Source organism: Strongylocentrotus purpuratus, unplaced genomic scaffold (assembly GCF_000002235.5).
Source record: "Strongylocentrotus purpuratus isolate Spur 01 unplaced genomic scaffold, Spur_5.0 spur5_scaffold_3, whole genome shotgun sequence".
Taxonomy (NCBI): Eukaryota; Metazoa; Echinodermata; class Echinoidea; order Camarodonta; family Strongylocentrotidae; genus Strongylocentrotus; species Strongylocentrotus purpuratus.
The window spans coordinates 19827721-19843950 of record NW_022145609.1 but is presented as its reverse complement, the minus strand read 5'-3'; the positions used below and the strand labels follow the sequence as shown (position 1 = coordinate 19843950).

At 36.8% G+C, this 16230-nt stretch overlaps 1 protein-coding gene across 1 annotated transcript; it reads right to left on the bottom strand.

The window, feature by feature from the left end:
- Window positions 1-7423: 7423 nt before the first annotated feature.
- Window positions 7424-11759, bottom strand: LOC751845 (forkhead transcription factor D). Its single transcript, XM_003724496.3, has one exon. The coding sequence runs from the start codon at window positions 11118-11120 to the stop codon at window positions 9915-9917; it is 1206 nt and encodes a 401-aa protein (XP_003724544.1). The 5' UTR covers window positions 11121-11759; the 3' UTR covers window positions 7424-9914.
- Window positions 11760-16230: the final 4471 nt, after the last annotated feature.

Sequence of the window (16230 nt, the reverse complement as noted above, 5' to 3'; positions counted from 1 at the left end):
TGCTGATATATCTATCCCAACACCGGTCGATTTGCGCGCCAAATACATGCCCAATGAATCGAAAACAAACACGGTTGGCGTTATATCTAACATCCAGACGATACACAGCCGATAATATGGATTTCTCTAAGTCATATATACGGCTACCTATCGTCCTTGCACCAAGCTTATTACAGACACGTGCTTTTTTGTGTGCTGAGAATGTGTCCGAAATGCTGCATGACTATGCTCTATTTTTAATATGATAGTCATGCTCAAGGCTTGGGTCAATAAAAGCTAACAGCTTCCAAACCTAACAACGTTGGTTGTTAATGAAAAATCAATTAGATGAAGGCATTATGAATAATCTTACCTTGTTTTCAAAAACTCATTTCTAGTTTGATGTGAAATTACATTAATTTCGAGACGATTAAAGCATCTGTACTACGTAAATATTACAGAGCATGTTTTGATAAGCTGTCACATATAAATTCATTATGAATCATGAGTCATGTTTAAATTCGTATATCATATATATAGTATATACATAATTTTGTATAATAGTGTTTATGATGTTGTCTTGTCATATATATATCACAAATATATGACAGGCTTGCAATACATTTTAATTATTTTAACAGATATAGCGCAGACACCATAAATCAATCAACTAATATTGAAAACACCTAGTCGCTGTATATCGTCAATTATTATAATCTCGTAACATCCCCAACAGGAAAAGAACCCCTGACTTATCCAAATATTATCATTTTATCGAGGAAAAAATCGAGTCGAGCTCAATCTACCGTAATAAATGGCTTCTTCGGGGTTTGGTTATGGCCGCATTACGATTTGAAAGAAGAAATGGGGCGAGATGTAGAACGCGACGTGATTGTGACGTCACCCTACAACATCAATTCGATTATCCTTTTCCCTCTTATTTTCTTGAATTAAACGGGTGGCTGTCTTTTTTTTTCTCTTTTTTCGCTTCACATGACTCTCGACGTATATGAATGGAAGGACATTCACAGCTAGGAAACCAGACTTTAGAATCATTTCATTCTAGGGCATTAATTTCGCTGTTTGTATTTGCAAGTCCATAAAACGTTTAAGAAATAAGGATTTTATGGGGGAGGGGGTATACTGCCTATCGATAATATTAGCATAGTGGTGTAGCAAGAATTTGTTGAAAAGGGGAGGAGGAATTCAAAATAAGCAAGGCGCTTTAAACAAAAATCGACCAAAGGTGTAGGGATTGGTCGTGTGAAAATTAAAATATTCCTTTCGGGTTGAAAACATTTTGCATTCTTCGGTAAATGATAGATTCGATATACTATTTCAAAGAATATGATTCAGATTTACCATAATCTCGAGGTTGGCGACGTATTTTAACATCGAGTATTGCTTTTTAAAACCGTCTTACGTAGGTAATACGAGAATAGATAATGGCGATGTATCAAAAGGGGGCCATTACTTATCGTATGAGAAATTGGCTTATTTCTCCCTCCAGCGTATACGCGGAAAATAAAATCCCTATTTCTGGACAGCGCATCGGTTTAAAGATAACAGGGGGAGCGCCATTGCAAGCAAAAGCATACATCTGTGTATTGTGACTTTCCCCTGCTCGAGCTTTCCTACCCTTTCTCCTCGTGCTACGTCAAGTTAGGTCGACCGGTATATAGAACAGTAAATTAAATTTGTTTGTCTGGCATATCGAGGTTATGTTTTCTTGGCCTACATATCGGTGGATAAAGGGTGAACAAGAACCGCCGATAAACATTTTGATCTGAGCAGCTTTTTTTTTCCTCTTTCTTTTATTCATATCAAGGGTTTAATAAAGGGTACCGCGCGCGGTCGCTTCGATTCATTTCCTTTCCTAGATACACCCAACTCCTTGATCATGTCTCTCGATTCCCACTGATATATATATAAATATACAGTCAGCACAAGGGGAATATGAAGGCTGCGTTACCTTTTTTTTTCTTTTCTCAAGCAATGAAGAAGAAAAGAGGCTGAGTCCACGGTTTTAACTTGTGCCATGACCTGCCTCAAAATGGGATCGATGGCCAGTGGATGATTAAGGGGGGAATAGAACCACCGTATCTTGTCTGATTTTATATAACCCCTTGCCCTTGTTTGTTTCAACATCCTACCATGGGGGTTGAATGTGTCTTGACATATCCTTCACATAAAAAAGGGGGTTCGTCTTCTTGTAAACATGTATATGTTAGGCCATTGTGCCTGTTTGTCTATTGCAATCCAAGGTGGAAAAGCAATTTTCGCGTAAAACATTCCCCAAGTCCTCGGTTTATTCAATCAAGATGAACAGTTCCAGTCATCCTCTTCGATTTCATGCCGTTCTCGAGATCATTAAGCAGGCTTCAACCCCTGTAGCGTGAATCTACATCTACACCCCTGCCCCCTTTTGTCGCTCCCTTCCCCCTTTTTTCTACGTTGCCATTCGGGGTTAAATGGAGTAAAAGAATATATCTACCCTAACATGGCTATAAGGGTAGGCTGCTCAAATGAACTGGGTTAATTGAAGCTAATCGATGCATTCATGCCACTTAATGGTCAATTAGTAGACGGGGAAAATGTTTTATTAAGTCGACTATGGAATAGCATTACTACATGTATGTACCAGGAATAGCTGCATGTACTGTAAACCATGTGTATGGTAGCTTGTAAAATGAACGTTGGAAACCCGACACGCACCGCCTTTGACACATGAATAAATGATATCAAAGATTCGTCGGCCTACATACTACTACTCAGAGCATTGTCATATTGACTGATAGAGGAAGAATAATATTGATAACGTTTGAATTCTGGCTATTGTCATCGATGTGTCTTTACCATCCAAATAACACTTGTCAAACAAAAGAACGGCATGTATCTAGAGCCCATCTTTTAAATGTCTTCCTAAATTCAACTTTAAAAAAATATAATAACACAAATTACACAATTCTAAGAATCGTCAATTAAGAGAGGATAACAACTGATGGTGAAATTTGAAAACATAAATACGATATAAATATCGCTGTTATCATTAGAAAACTATTGTCTTTGAAAATTTTCCCCCCTTTTGTCCTTTTATGACTAAGACTTCACGAAAATGTGAATGGTATTTGGTTAACAATTTATCATTTGAATTTCAGGTATTCAGCTATTATTTTTTTAATAAGACATAATTATACGATACCAAAAACAGTTTTATAACAGCCTTATTTCAATTTTTGTTCCGCTACCACCGATGCAATTGGTATTGTGAGTATTTCCTCCATGAACTTTTTTCATTTTCAATTCATCATATTGTGCACGATGATTTAATTGATTCATAATTATGATAATTTTCAGAATTATTTAATCTTTAGATTTTTGACTAATTCTAATCTATAATGCAAATATTCTGACATTTTAAAAAGCCATACTTAAACTTGTAATACATTAATCATCAAACGAATACAAAAAAAAATGAAAATTTGGTGTCTAATGTCCACTATTAATTCAGTTTTTGTTTTCTATTTCGAGATAACTAAATAAAATGCAAATGTTATTCGGTATTTCATTCGTTCTTAAACAATCATAATGAAGAATTATTTTGTGCAATGATAACTGGTATATATATATATATATATATATATATATATATAAAACACCAGCTATATGTGGATTTATAACACTGTTTATCAAACCTATGTCAAAACTCAAAATATATGTCTATATTCATGAATTTCATTTTAGTGACTTTTCTGGGAAACCGTTCTTTTTGTGTACCAAACGCTAATTGGTCCAACTGTGACGACTAAAAAAGTGATATGTCATATGCTAACTGTCATGATACAATGCCCATTGAAAATGTGAGGGGAAAAAAACAAAATATATATTTATTTTTTTAGATATCTTAAACTACTTTTTGAAATTCAAACTCAATTGTGTTGTAAGAATTGTTATCAAGCCCTAGAAAGAACCATCATGTAGCAGGTATATCATTTTTTTCAAACATGTTTAATTCTTTACTTGCCATTAACCAATTGTTTTTGTATCAATAAATATTTTTTTAAGAATTCAGCAGTTTAATTTTTTTTTTACAAAATATACATTATTTATTCAAACTTCTTTATGCGATTAAATTAATAAGCATTATTCGTCAATCTACTTTCAATGTTTCTATTTGGTCTTTCAATATTTTACCCCTTTTCATTAGTATTTTAAGTATTGAGAAAATGCAGATATTTGTCCACTACCTACAAGTGGACGGTAGATGAAAATTAAAAAATATATATCGAAAAGGAAGGCGAAAATAAATTTACTATCAAAATGGCTTTTTAGCTCTTTCTTGATAGAAACTAAACCAATAAAAAAAAAATAGAATACCAGTTTCAAAGCCAGGCGGAAAATCGATGACTCTTATTGATGTACACTGTAAACACGAGGCCAGGGTACGTTTCTACAAAAAAACTAACGCTTCTCCTTCTCGGCGAAGGAAAGAAGAAACACAGCTCAGGAAGAGCCGGGCTATGAATGGATTGAGAGAAAAAAATGACACATCTTTGGCCTTGGTTCGTCAAATCACGAACCTATATAAACATGCGACAAAAGGAGGCTGTTGCTTCACTCGCAACGACTACAGCGCTAACCCTTCCTCACCACTATAATAATATTTTAAAGATATGATTTGTAAAATAGTGATGATGAAAATCTTAAGCCTGTTGCTTTACCGGGAGATTGCAATGACTTCGGTGCTAACCTGTAACAACGATAAAAACGCGATCTGTAAAATAGTGATTTTGAAAAATGTAAGACCGTTGCTTGCGTAAATGATCGCAAGGGCTGTAAAGCGATCACCCTTTCCACCATGAACAGAACATTCAACATGATCTGTAAAATATGAAGAGCGTAACCTTCATAATAAATAAACAAAAAGCGGAAATGTTATAATGGCTACCTGCTTGTACTGTACGTAGCATAAAGTGCTATCTATAGAATGGATAACAAAAAATTAATCGTCTTTAGAATTTGACGTGTTTCCCAAAATAAGTTGCCAAACGGTCAACTTAAAATATAATTTTTGATTTTAATACATTTAATTGCTACTGTCTTTAAATGAGAAAAATGACAGAGCGAGATAGAAAAAAGAAGGAGAACGAAATAGAAAGGGGGAAAGTGAGTAGTACACATAGGCCAATTTAAAAGACGGCTACAAACAATTATTATAGCGAGTTCCGGCTCCATTGAAACTGTTTCTATGTATTAAGAGAAATATCTGTAAAGTTCAAATAATGGCCAATATATTTAAGCGATTAGAGTATTTAACCGTCCAAAATACCAACAGACTAACACTTTCACAAATTGTCCACTAGGACCTTTGCGAATATTAGATTTCTTACGGATGAAATCCAAGGAATAATCAAAAGGAATACCAATCTTGTATTATCTTTATCAGTTTTGTGTTAATTTGCCACAAATGATAATTATACATATTCAAGGAGAAAAGTGTCGGCGAAAATCAAGAACGAAAGAGAGAATGTCTTGTATGGTATTTCTTTTCTAATTAACTCTACATTTTTGTTTTGGTTAAATAAAAAGAGTCAGCACCTTCATGTAGCTTGTGTAGTACATACACTATAACACTTTCCAGAAAATAATGGCAGAATATTTTCAAATAGGAAAGAGGGAAGATTTTGTATGGCATCTAATTGTTCATCAAATTTAAATCCTAATTTGTATAGTATATATAGTAAACGTTCATGTGAGGTTTCTATTCTTAAAATAAAACGATTATTCCAGAAATAGAAGAAACCTATTAACAGTACTTAACGATGAAGACCTATAAAAACAGAGTGTTACCAAATGAGATATTATTACAGGGGTGATCTAGTTTAACCATTCATTATAAAAGGATGAGTCGAATATGAAGCTTTAAAGGGATTTCAAAAATATTCTTTTGAATTGGGAAATAGCTTCAGAATATAAACAAAGTTATTAAGGTACAGTTTAAAAAAAAACTTATTTTCAGTTGAATTCAGTTACGGTTATCTTCAGGATAACATCCCAAAACTTGTGATAACTAAATATTGAATCTAAAAATAGATAATTTCTTGAAACTTGTATCAACAAAAACGTTGGAGAGAAATGTAAAAAGTAAAGTTAGCTTTTTAGCTTTACCAGTTAGGTGACCAGTCGATTTTGAGTGTCGCGCTGGCAGGCAGGGAGCGCTAAAAATAAAAGAGCAACAAGCAAGCGAACCCGTGCGTTTTGTGTACTAAACGTGTCTCGGCTGTATGTATGACGCATATCGGAAAAGGGAAAGTCTAGTGTGAGAAAAGACGGGATAGAAAGCCAGAAGAAATGAAGCAAACTTGACTGGGACATGCTTGAACTGGCTTGAACTTTCCTTCTGGAAGACAGGGAGCGAGTTCTCATGTCAATAGGAACTTGCTTTACCCGGTTTAGCTTCTCAAGAAAGAGGAGCGATATATGTTTGAGGCTTGTCCTGCGCATGCCACGGGGGAATAACTCACTTCCAAAAGTACAACAAATGCACAACACTCAAAGGAGCATGTAAAGCCCTCCCCCGGACCTATCAATACATATTATACTACAAGTGGAGATGGAAAATACATATCTGTCCATCATGCCTATATCAAATAAATATATAGAATATCAAAGAATATAATTTCAATTCGAACGATTAAACTCTGTAAACGAGATTTAAAATTAGTTTCGAAAGTGATTTCAAACACAATCAATGTCCTGAAGAGGCACTTTTGTTCATTTTCTTTGAAGGTTATACTCATTATATACCTTTAATGAATGTAGCTGCTAAGGGAACTACATCCATTACAACCTTTGCTTGTTGTTGGCCTTCTATTTTTTTGCTATTACTTTAGCTGTTGTACATGAAATATATTTGTACATTTGATTATGTTTTTTTTTGTAATGGTTCATAAATAAAATCAAATTTGAAATGATTGAATTGAACTGATGTGCTTCATAAAATGGTTTAAAGACAGGTATGGTTTCGCACCCTTTACTTGTAGGCAGTTGTAGCTCAAGTTAAGCTCACTTCTCCCAGTTCGACCGAAAGAGACAAATAAAAACCGAGGAATGATTATTGACAAAAACGGGATTTTCACGGCCGGGTTTTACAGATGCTTCGGCAAAGTGTTTCAAGGATCGATATCCGGGCATCGTGGTGGAGTATCAAGATCATAATGATTAAATTTGAAGAGGGGTTACACTAATCATTACTTTTATCTTCGAAGTTAACACGGGTCAATTATGATGAGGTCGTGATAGGAAAGAATACATTGTCCACGTTAATTGTTTCAAGTCTTGGGAAGATAACTCCGCTAGCCAGAGGCGATGTAACAAGAGCATTCGCGATCATTTTCTTCATAACCGACATGACAACAAGCAATACAGAAGACACATCGAAACATTTTTGTTTTTTTTACCAAGTACAAATTTTGGTCTATTGTTCGCAAAACAACCTGGCCATTCCATCCATTGACAAGGCGGTGATATAATAATAATGATAAACCTCAACATTTTTTTCTACAAAAATGAAATTGCACTGTATTATTTTGTTGCCGCGGCTGTTCTATATGTTGTCTCTTATAGTACCACCGCGGCAAACTGACATACACGACAAAGAAATATATGATTTCTGAAGGACCGTTACACAAGTATTACGCAGTTCAATATAACATAAAAACACAAATATAAAGCGTCTAATATAGACGGAAACAACATTAAATTATCAATATTTTCATCGGGGAAATTCGATTATTATAGCGTCCTTTCACACTTATTTAAACTACTTATATTTGGAAAAAAACGACTACGTTTAATTTAAAAAAATATAGGGCATATGTCAAACTGTATTTTATAAATTATTCAGAAGAATTTTGAATTCGAATGATTAAAAACCGGAACAAGTAATAATGGTAATAATTAGGTGACCTTTATTTGAGATTGTACTGTCAACTGAAACCAGTTTTCTTTCTTCTCTGTGACTTAAACAACTTCTCTCATTAAACATCTCAAATTTTACTTTTGCCACCTCATGCGTGTTTTAAAGGAAATATGGCACAAAAAGTTAGGAAGAATAATATTACTAATAATACATTAAGTTAGTCTTATATCTTCAATGAAATACAGAATTAAAAAAACGCCTACACGCATTTTGAACAGTTTTGAAAGGGATCATGAAAATAGAAAACTTTTGCTAAGAGAGCTCAATTTTGTTTGTAAATACCAAACTTTTATAATTAAATGGTTTTTGAAAGTCAATTGATTGATCAAATATTGAAGGGTAACTAGATCGTGAAGAAATACGGTTCGGAATGAATTTTAAAACAATTTAATGAAAATAGTGTTTTTTTAAATATATTTACCCGGTTTATTCCTACGGCAAGATATCCAGAAATAAAACCAGATTAATACATCCTACATCTGCTATATTGTATTAAACTATTTATTCGACAATAAAAATTATAAATGAAAAACAAGGGAATTATTTAAAGACAAAAATACTCTTGGGAATTCCTTGGCAAAAGTTTGCCTGAAAGTTAACCAAATGTGAATTCGAAATAGAATCGAAAGGAAGAAATTAAAGAGAGAATAATCCGAAAACAATTTCAGACATCGGAAAAAAAACTTCAGATAATAGTTTCGCTTTGGTTTGTTGTGATTTTCAATCCTTCATCTCATTTTTATCATATTTTTATCTCTCGTATTTGGCGTGTAAACACTCAAAGCACAAGTTTAGACATTGACTCAGAACAAGCTCTATCACAAATGAGAAAAAAATATATAAATCTATTTACTCTTGAAATCCTCTAAAAGTGCGAACATTACTACAGTTTTATTACAGGATGTTTCTTCCACAACATATGATAAGTTAACTCTGAGTTTTAGTGGGAGTTCCTTTTCAATTTGCTGGTGACCATTTCTCTTTCTCTCCTTGAGATACAATTTCACATAATGACACATAAAACTGCAGGCAGCCTTAGTACTTAAAAAGGTTTTCTTTCTGTTTCACTTGCAAACTTGCCCGTGTTTGTTACAAAAGCCAATATCATTCGATGGTCATTTGCGATAGCATTCGCCCCACCCTGATAATGACACGTATAATTAAGTAGTGGGCCTATTTGTTGGACAAAAACACCACTAATCCCTCCAATATCTGTATTTACTTTGATCACATAGCAACAAAACACAACATTCATATTCATTTTTCTGCATCATTATATTCAAATTGTGACTATATTTACTTTTTTCTCGACCCATAAATTCTCCTATAGCCTTGATAGCACACTTGACTTTGTCTCTCTTTCTCATTTATAACTCTTTTTAGTAAAAGAAAGGAGCAGTGAATACTCCCCCATCTATGTATGCCTTGTATTTTTTGGTTCGTAATAATATATATACAAATCTACAACGTCATATCTATGGAATACCCTTCAATTGAAAAAGTCAAAGCGAGGCAGTGCAACTTACATTGTACTCACAGTAGCGGATCGCCTAGTAGCGTGAGTCCGCGGCCCTGGCCGCCAGAGTTCGGCGTGTGGTATCACCGATTTCCGCTGGATCACTGAAGCCCGCACAGCTCACCTTTTCAACTTTATCAACATATTTTGTACACACTTCTTTTGCGCTTCACAAAATTTCCTGCATGAACTAAACTGAACAAAAGGTCTTTCCGTTCTTCTAAATGTCTCGTTTCAGGTTTGTCCCGTCAGGTAGATGGTCTTTTTTTCACGGGAGATGTTGGAATACACGTTGATTTTTTTGCTGAGAATACCTGGCTGTGTGTTTTGTGCCTCTGAGCTTCTCTTCCCTTTCATCCCAGCCGAGCAGTCACCCTGTATATGGGCAATATTCATATTTCTTTTTAATCTTATTTTACAAAGTTTTTATTGTCTCTGCTAGCGCCAGTTACACGTTGAGGTGGGTTGCCGCGTACATTGGAAACAATCCCTGACTTCCCTGTATTTGAGAAGCTCGAGTGCGGAAGGTACTGGCGCTGAGAATGCCGAGCCCCCGCCTCCTGTGGAAAGATGGCCCAGCGCGAGTGTCGGGTTCATGGCGAGTAGACTCGGGTGCGGATGAATGTGAGGAGCCCTAGAGACTGATAGCCCCGTACAGGTAGTGGAGGTGACGGTCGTAGAGGGTGGAGCGGTACTCCCGTTCAGCAGGCTGTCGATGGTGAAGGTAGCCCGGCTGGTCGGCGAGGTTGTCGATGAATTTGCGCCCGTTATCCCAGCACTGAGTAGACTGCTTAGAGCCCCATTATCCATGCTTTGGTGTGCGGTGGCGGGGAGGGGTAGGGCTACGGGAGGAGGGAGAGGTGAGACTAAATGATAAGGCAGTAATGTGTGTGGATGGTGGGGAAGTCCTGCCATCGCATAACCGTATGCTGGTCGCCCCATAGGATATGGACCCGTCATGAAATGCCCCGCTTCCCTGAAAAAGTCTGGTTGCTGCCTCTTGTAGCGTTTTCTCCTTCTCAAAAAGGAACCATTATCAAACATGTCCTCACTGGCGGGGTCTAGAGTCCAGTAGTTGCCCTTTCCCGGGTTGCCTGGCTCACGAGGAATCTTCACAAAACAGTCATTCAACGACAAGTTATGCCTAATACTATTCTGCCACACGGGGAACTTTTCCCTGTAATATGGAAAACGATTCATGATAAACTCACAAATTCCACTGAGAGTTAGCCTTTTCTGCGGCGATTGCAAAATCGACATCGTAATGAGAGCAATGTACGAATAAGGAGGTTTCACCGAAATCGCCTTTTTCTTATCGTCTGCTGTTTCCGATTTCGAGTCGTCCACTTTCACATCGATATCGTCCTTCTCCGATTCCGCCGAGCAAGCCGACGGTGACTCGCGATCATGGGTCATGTCCACCTCGACGTCGCCGAGCTCGGACCCTGCTGCGTCTTCCGAAGCCGAACCACATAGTCTATCGATACCGAAGCCCGTGGAGGTGGGCAGGTATTTGTCACGCAGGTCCGCGGCAGCTGCGGCGATCTCGTGCCCCACCAACTCGGTCTTTCTACAGTTCCCCTGCTGCTCATTTGCAGGACGGATGTTTATCCCTTCCATCAGGTCGGTGGCGTTCACGATCATATCTGAAGTCAAGCTCCGATGCGGTATGCGATTTGCGAGTGTCGTATAAAGGATCACTGTTTATCCCCAAAACTCGGCGAGTGAAGCTCAACTGAGTTGCTTCTCTCCACGCAGCTCCATAAACTAAAGTCGGATGTTGATCAGAGCCAGGTGAGTACAATAGGCTTGACCGAATATCAGGTAAAGAAGCCGGAGCGAGCGGCGATTCTATATGTCTACCCTTGCGGCCGACTCAGCACCTTCATACTTCGTCACCGGTGAGCTCTCTACTCTGGTCTTGTTTTGAGTTCGCCGTGTCACGTGGTCACAAACGCTTGTCATTTGTCGATCGTTCCTGCTTCATTTACATATCAATGAGCGTACAGGCTAGTAGTGAACGCCTATCCCGATAATTAGGCGACGGGAGATGGCAAACAATGCCGAGCTGCGAATCAGAGCACTCGCGTGGATTGACCAATGATACGAGATGAATCCTCTCCAAGGAGGTGAAACCATAGAACTTGGAGATTTATTTCATCTTCTTCCTTTTTTTTCCTCATGTCCGGCGAACCTACCTCTGTGATGGTTTGTTGACAGTCCCGTAGAGTACACACAAGATCAAGCCAACTGGTATATATACACGATCAACCTTATGTGCCCTGTTGATCTTCCCTTAGACTTTAACACGGTGCCGAGCTTTATTCTTCTTCTTCTCTCTCCTCCCCCTTCTTCAATGATTGCGCCCTCAAACGGTCAAATACGGGCACTCGTCACCACTTTCACTGCGATATGATACTTTACATAGGCATGATAGAAAGACAATTTTTCAAGATAAAACCATCGTTCGGAACAATGTTCATTAAAAAAAAATAACATTATTATAATTTTATTCACATCAAAATCATAAATATTGTTTAATTTTCACATAAGATGCAAAAGGACGAATAATTGTGAGCAGAATATAATGAGAAAATTGATTAATTAACTCTATGGGAATAAATCATCGAGAGCATTAATATAGAAATTGTCATTCAGTGACTTGAGGAAGTTCTACAACTTAGAACTAACTCTAGCAAGTTACGTAATAACTTCCTCCTTGGAATTTGTAAAGTTGAATAAGTGTACAATTTGCATTTGTATATCATAAGCAATATCATTTTATGTTGAGTAAAAATAAGGGGGTAAATTATAAAGCTAGTAAATTATATTGAGCTATGTCCGACATACAAGTCAAAACTGGAAAAGATTGTAGGCTCCCAATATAATTTTCTATCTTACATGTCTCTTTTATAAATGATAAACTTTTCCAGATTCAATTTGCAACTCCAACAATATAACTTGCACATTATTTAATGTGTTTAATAATGAGAGGTCTTTTCCCCCTTTTTCCTTCTGTTTCTTCTTCTTCAATATCATCTTCATCTTCTTATTATTATTCTCCTTCTTCATTCCCTTCTCCTTCACCGTTGTTATTACCATCAAGCGACCAGACGAATAAATACAATAAAAATATTATAGTTTATTTTCTGTTTTTATTTTGATAATCACTGTAATATTTATTTAGTAATATATTCAAAATAACTAAACTTGCAATCTGTCATTGATGAAAAGATGAAAGCAGTTTAAGTAGTTCAGATACAGGAGAGGTATTCATGAGACCTTTTAATTCATTAAACAATAACTTAACATGCACATGTAGGCCTACTTGTGAAAGGCTCGTCAGTCGTTTACTGGAGTTACACATTTTTGCCTAACTCTAATATGGCCTCACTTGCTTACCAAACAATTTGCCCGATAGGGCAATGGGGAAGCTGCACACAGCGTCATTTAATTGGCAGTTAAAATGAATCGAATGAAGCTTGAAAGGTTTAACGGCCTTCCACTTGTTTGCCTAACTCTAAGAATAGCACCTCGTACTTGTGTCAGTGATTGCGACGCGTTTGTTTCATTGAGAAAAATCGTGACTGTCACAGTGCTGTCGTACTGGATAGGGAGGGCGCGCTTTAACAAATAGCAACGGTGTGGGTAATCGAATAATCATTGAATATAAATTATTATGAATGGGAAATGGAACCTATGTAACTAGAGCTTCTTTATCTTACAAGCTGTTTATATGAGATGACTTGCATACGAAACACGTGAGCTTGGTCCAAACTTTTCAATTATTTTTCGTCAGATTTCAAATATGAGGAATTTTGAAGAGCATTCATTTTCATTTTATTTATTTACAATTTGCTTTGATAAACACCCAAACAACATAATGATGATACTACTAATAACCATGGGAACGCTCACAAAATATCGTTCACCTTTCACAGAACACATCTGTCTCTTCAAAAATAAAGATAAAGTTGAATTCTGGTCATGAGATTGCATGGTGAAAGAAGCGGGGTGGAGTCGATCAGAAAAAGTTGATCATTTAGCATATAAGTATTGGTGCGTAATGCAAGGTTCTGGAATCATCAACATGATATAGATTTTTGGCCCAGTCTTGGTAAAGTAACAATGTATATGGAACTACCCAATTTGTGGCCTAAAAATAACGGCCTCATTTTTAAGCTGTTACTTGTCATATTTAGAATATGAAGGCATTTGAAGAGCCATGCCTTTCAGGGAACATTTTTTTTTCTCTGATGTTCTTCTACTCTTGCATAATTATGATAACGCTCACAAATTATTTGTTCACCTCTTCCCAAAACTCAACATTCTCTCTAATACGAAGCCAGAATTCAGTCAAATTGAAGTGGACGTGGAAAGAAAACATGGCTATTAAAAGAGAAAATATGATGTTGTAACCAGGTGTGCTATGTGGTCTGGTGAAAGAATGTGCTGATAGAGCAAAGCTTTCCACTACGCCGTTCAAAAAAATAGTCGTGATTTTCAGAACCATAATCAACTTTCCTGAAGTAGAATGTCACACTCGTAGTCCCACTCGAATAACTTGATGTTACATGGCTCTTAATTTAATTTCCCAGCCTATGATAATTATTCATTTAACTCTAAATTTTTGCTAACTTTATTTTACATTTTCATTTATAAAAAGGGTAGGACCTATATGAAAAAGAGAGGGGAAGAGAGAGAGGGGGGCGTGGAGAGGGAGGAAGGGGGTACATGTACATCTAAGGTAAATGGAAAACACTCTCAAGTCGACACAAGAAATGTCCAACAGACTTGTATGTAACCTATTTTAAACTGTTTAATTTTACATTGTGTCAGGTATCACAATGAGTTGAGATATAAATTAATTATGGTTAAAAAGATTGATAATAATACATAAAACATTCCCTGGGGTCTCAGATTGAAGAAAAACGGATTCCGCTAATTTGGCTTTCATAATGAGAACACAATCACTATCGGCAACACTATCATGACAATATGGTAATATATTTACACTAGAGTTAATATCTTGAAAGTCTATGCAATCGTGTTTCATTAAAAAAAATGACAAAATAAACGGTGTTCTTTAGTATTTTTGATGAGAGACATCAATTCGACTGGAAATTATATGAAGCTATGAATAAATTGAAGATGGGGCAATGTTTATTGCCGACACACACATTTTTTCTTTGTTAATTATTTGTTTATTATTTATTTTTATTGGAGTATACCTGTTCGTTATTTTGAAATCTATTTTCAATATTTTGTCACATAGCAATTTGTTCCTTTTTTGTCCACTTTCCCGTCAAATTCCCCCCACTACCTGTTCACCTTATGTAGCCTTTGCTTGTAAAGTATATTAGTCCAACTAAGCATTTTCCGTAAGCCTTTGGTCTACTGCTTTCTTATAGCCGAAAATTTGTGTAGGCCTTTATGTTGAATGTTATTATTTATTGCCCCAATTCACGTCGCACAGATACAGCAGGCATAGTTGAGAGAGAGAGAGAGAGAGAGAGAGAGAGAGAGAGAGAGAGAGAGAGAGAGAGAGGGGGGGGGGATATTTTGGTCACTAAAAGAAACTAGCCGAGACCAGAATAATCTTGGAAAAGTGTGAAAGTTGCAAGTTTGTGGTCTAGGGGTGTAAGACTACCCCTCTTTTACGAGATGATAGGGGCCTTGAGAGTCCATTTACCTGACAGGTGAGATGGCCTTCAGTGGAAAGCCTGAGTGGCGGGCGGCGACCAGACGGTCCGGTCCGCAGGTGAGGACCCCGCTACCGGCTATCACCCCACAAGGCAGACAACATCCCCTCTTCAAAACCCTATTGCGTAATGGATTCATAGCATGCAGGCAGAGACTTCAATCTCAATCAATGACGAGGTGTTAATTATGCTTAAAGCGTTATCATTGTCATATGTTCAGCCATACTGACAGTCATGAATCAATAAATGATAACTGCGTCAGTCGGGAACCAAAAGGGTGTTAACTCCCGACACGTTAAGGCATTAACGCCCTTATGGCTCCCAACAGACGAACGATGAATTATACCCCGATCCGGAGAGCTGAAGGGCCACCAGGTCCACTTTCGAGAAATTAAAACATACAAAATAACGAAGATGATATATGGCAATAGGTATTGTTCCTTTCCTCTTGTTCAAACTCCAAACAACCCCAAATAGATTATGATCGACTTTCCACAAGCAATCATGCCGATGGAAGATTGAACGTATTAAAGAAGGCTCAACATTTGCTTTATATCTCTTCTCCACAATAATAATGAATCCTGTAATATCTTTACATCTCGCCACATTCAAGGCAAACATGGAAATAGATTTTGTACCCGTCATAACAGTTTTAACCACGGTATATATCTAATGGAAATGTAGTCATGTTTTAGTAATTCTAACGCCATTTCTTTTACAGGTCACACGTCACATTTGGTCCATAATATTTCTGATATAATGACACAGAGTTGGAGAGTTTTCAAATGATTTTCCTTTCTTCACCTTGTATATGCTCTGATATATATTCAAAATATATTCGGTTTCATCTTGAATCTTGTACGTTGAAATGTAAATTGTAAATAAAAGCCTTCCTTTGCTTTGCACCAATGGCTGCCGTATTGGTTAAGAGGACAGGTGAGCGCGATGCAGGTAAACTGATGGTATCTGCCCCCCTGACCAGTAGGTGGAATACATGAATATTACCCCCCTCCAGCAGAGTTAAGATCCCACATTAATACATACAAACATTG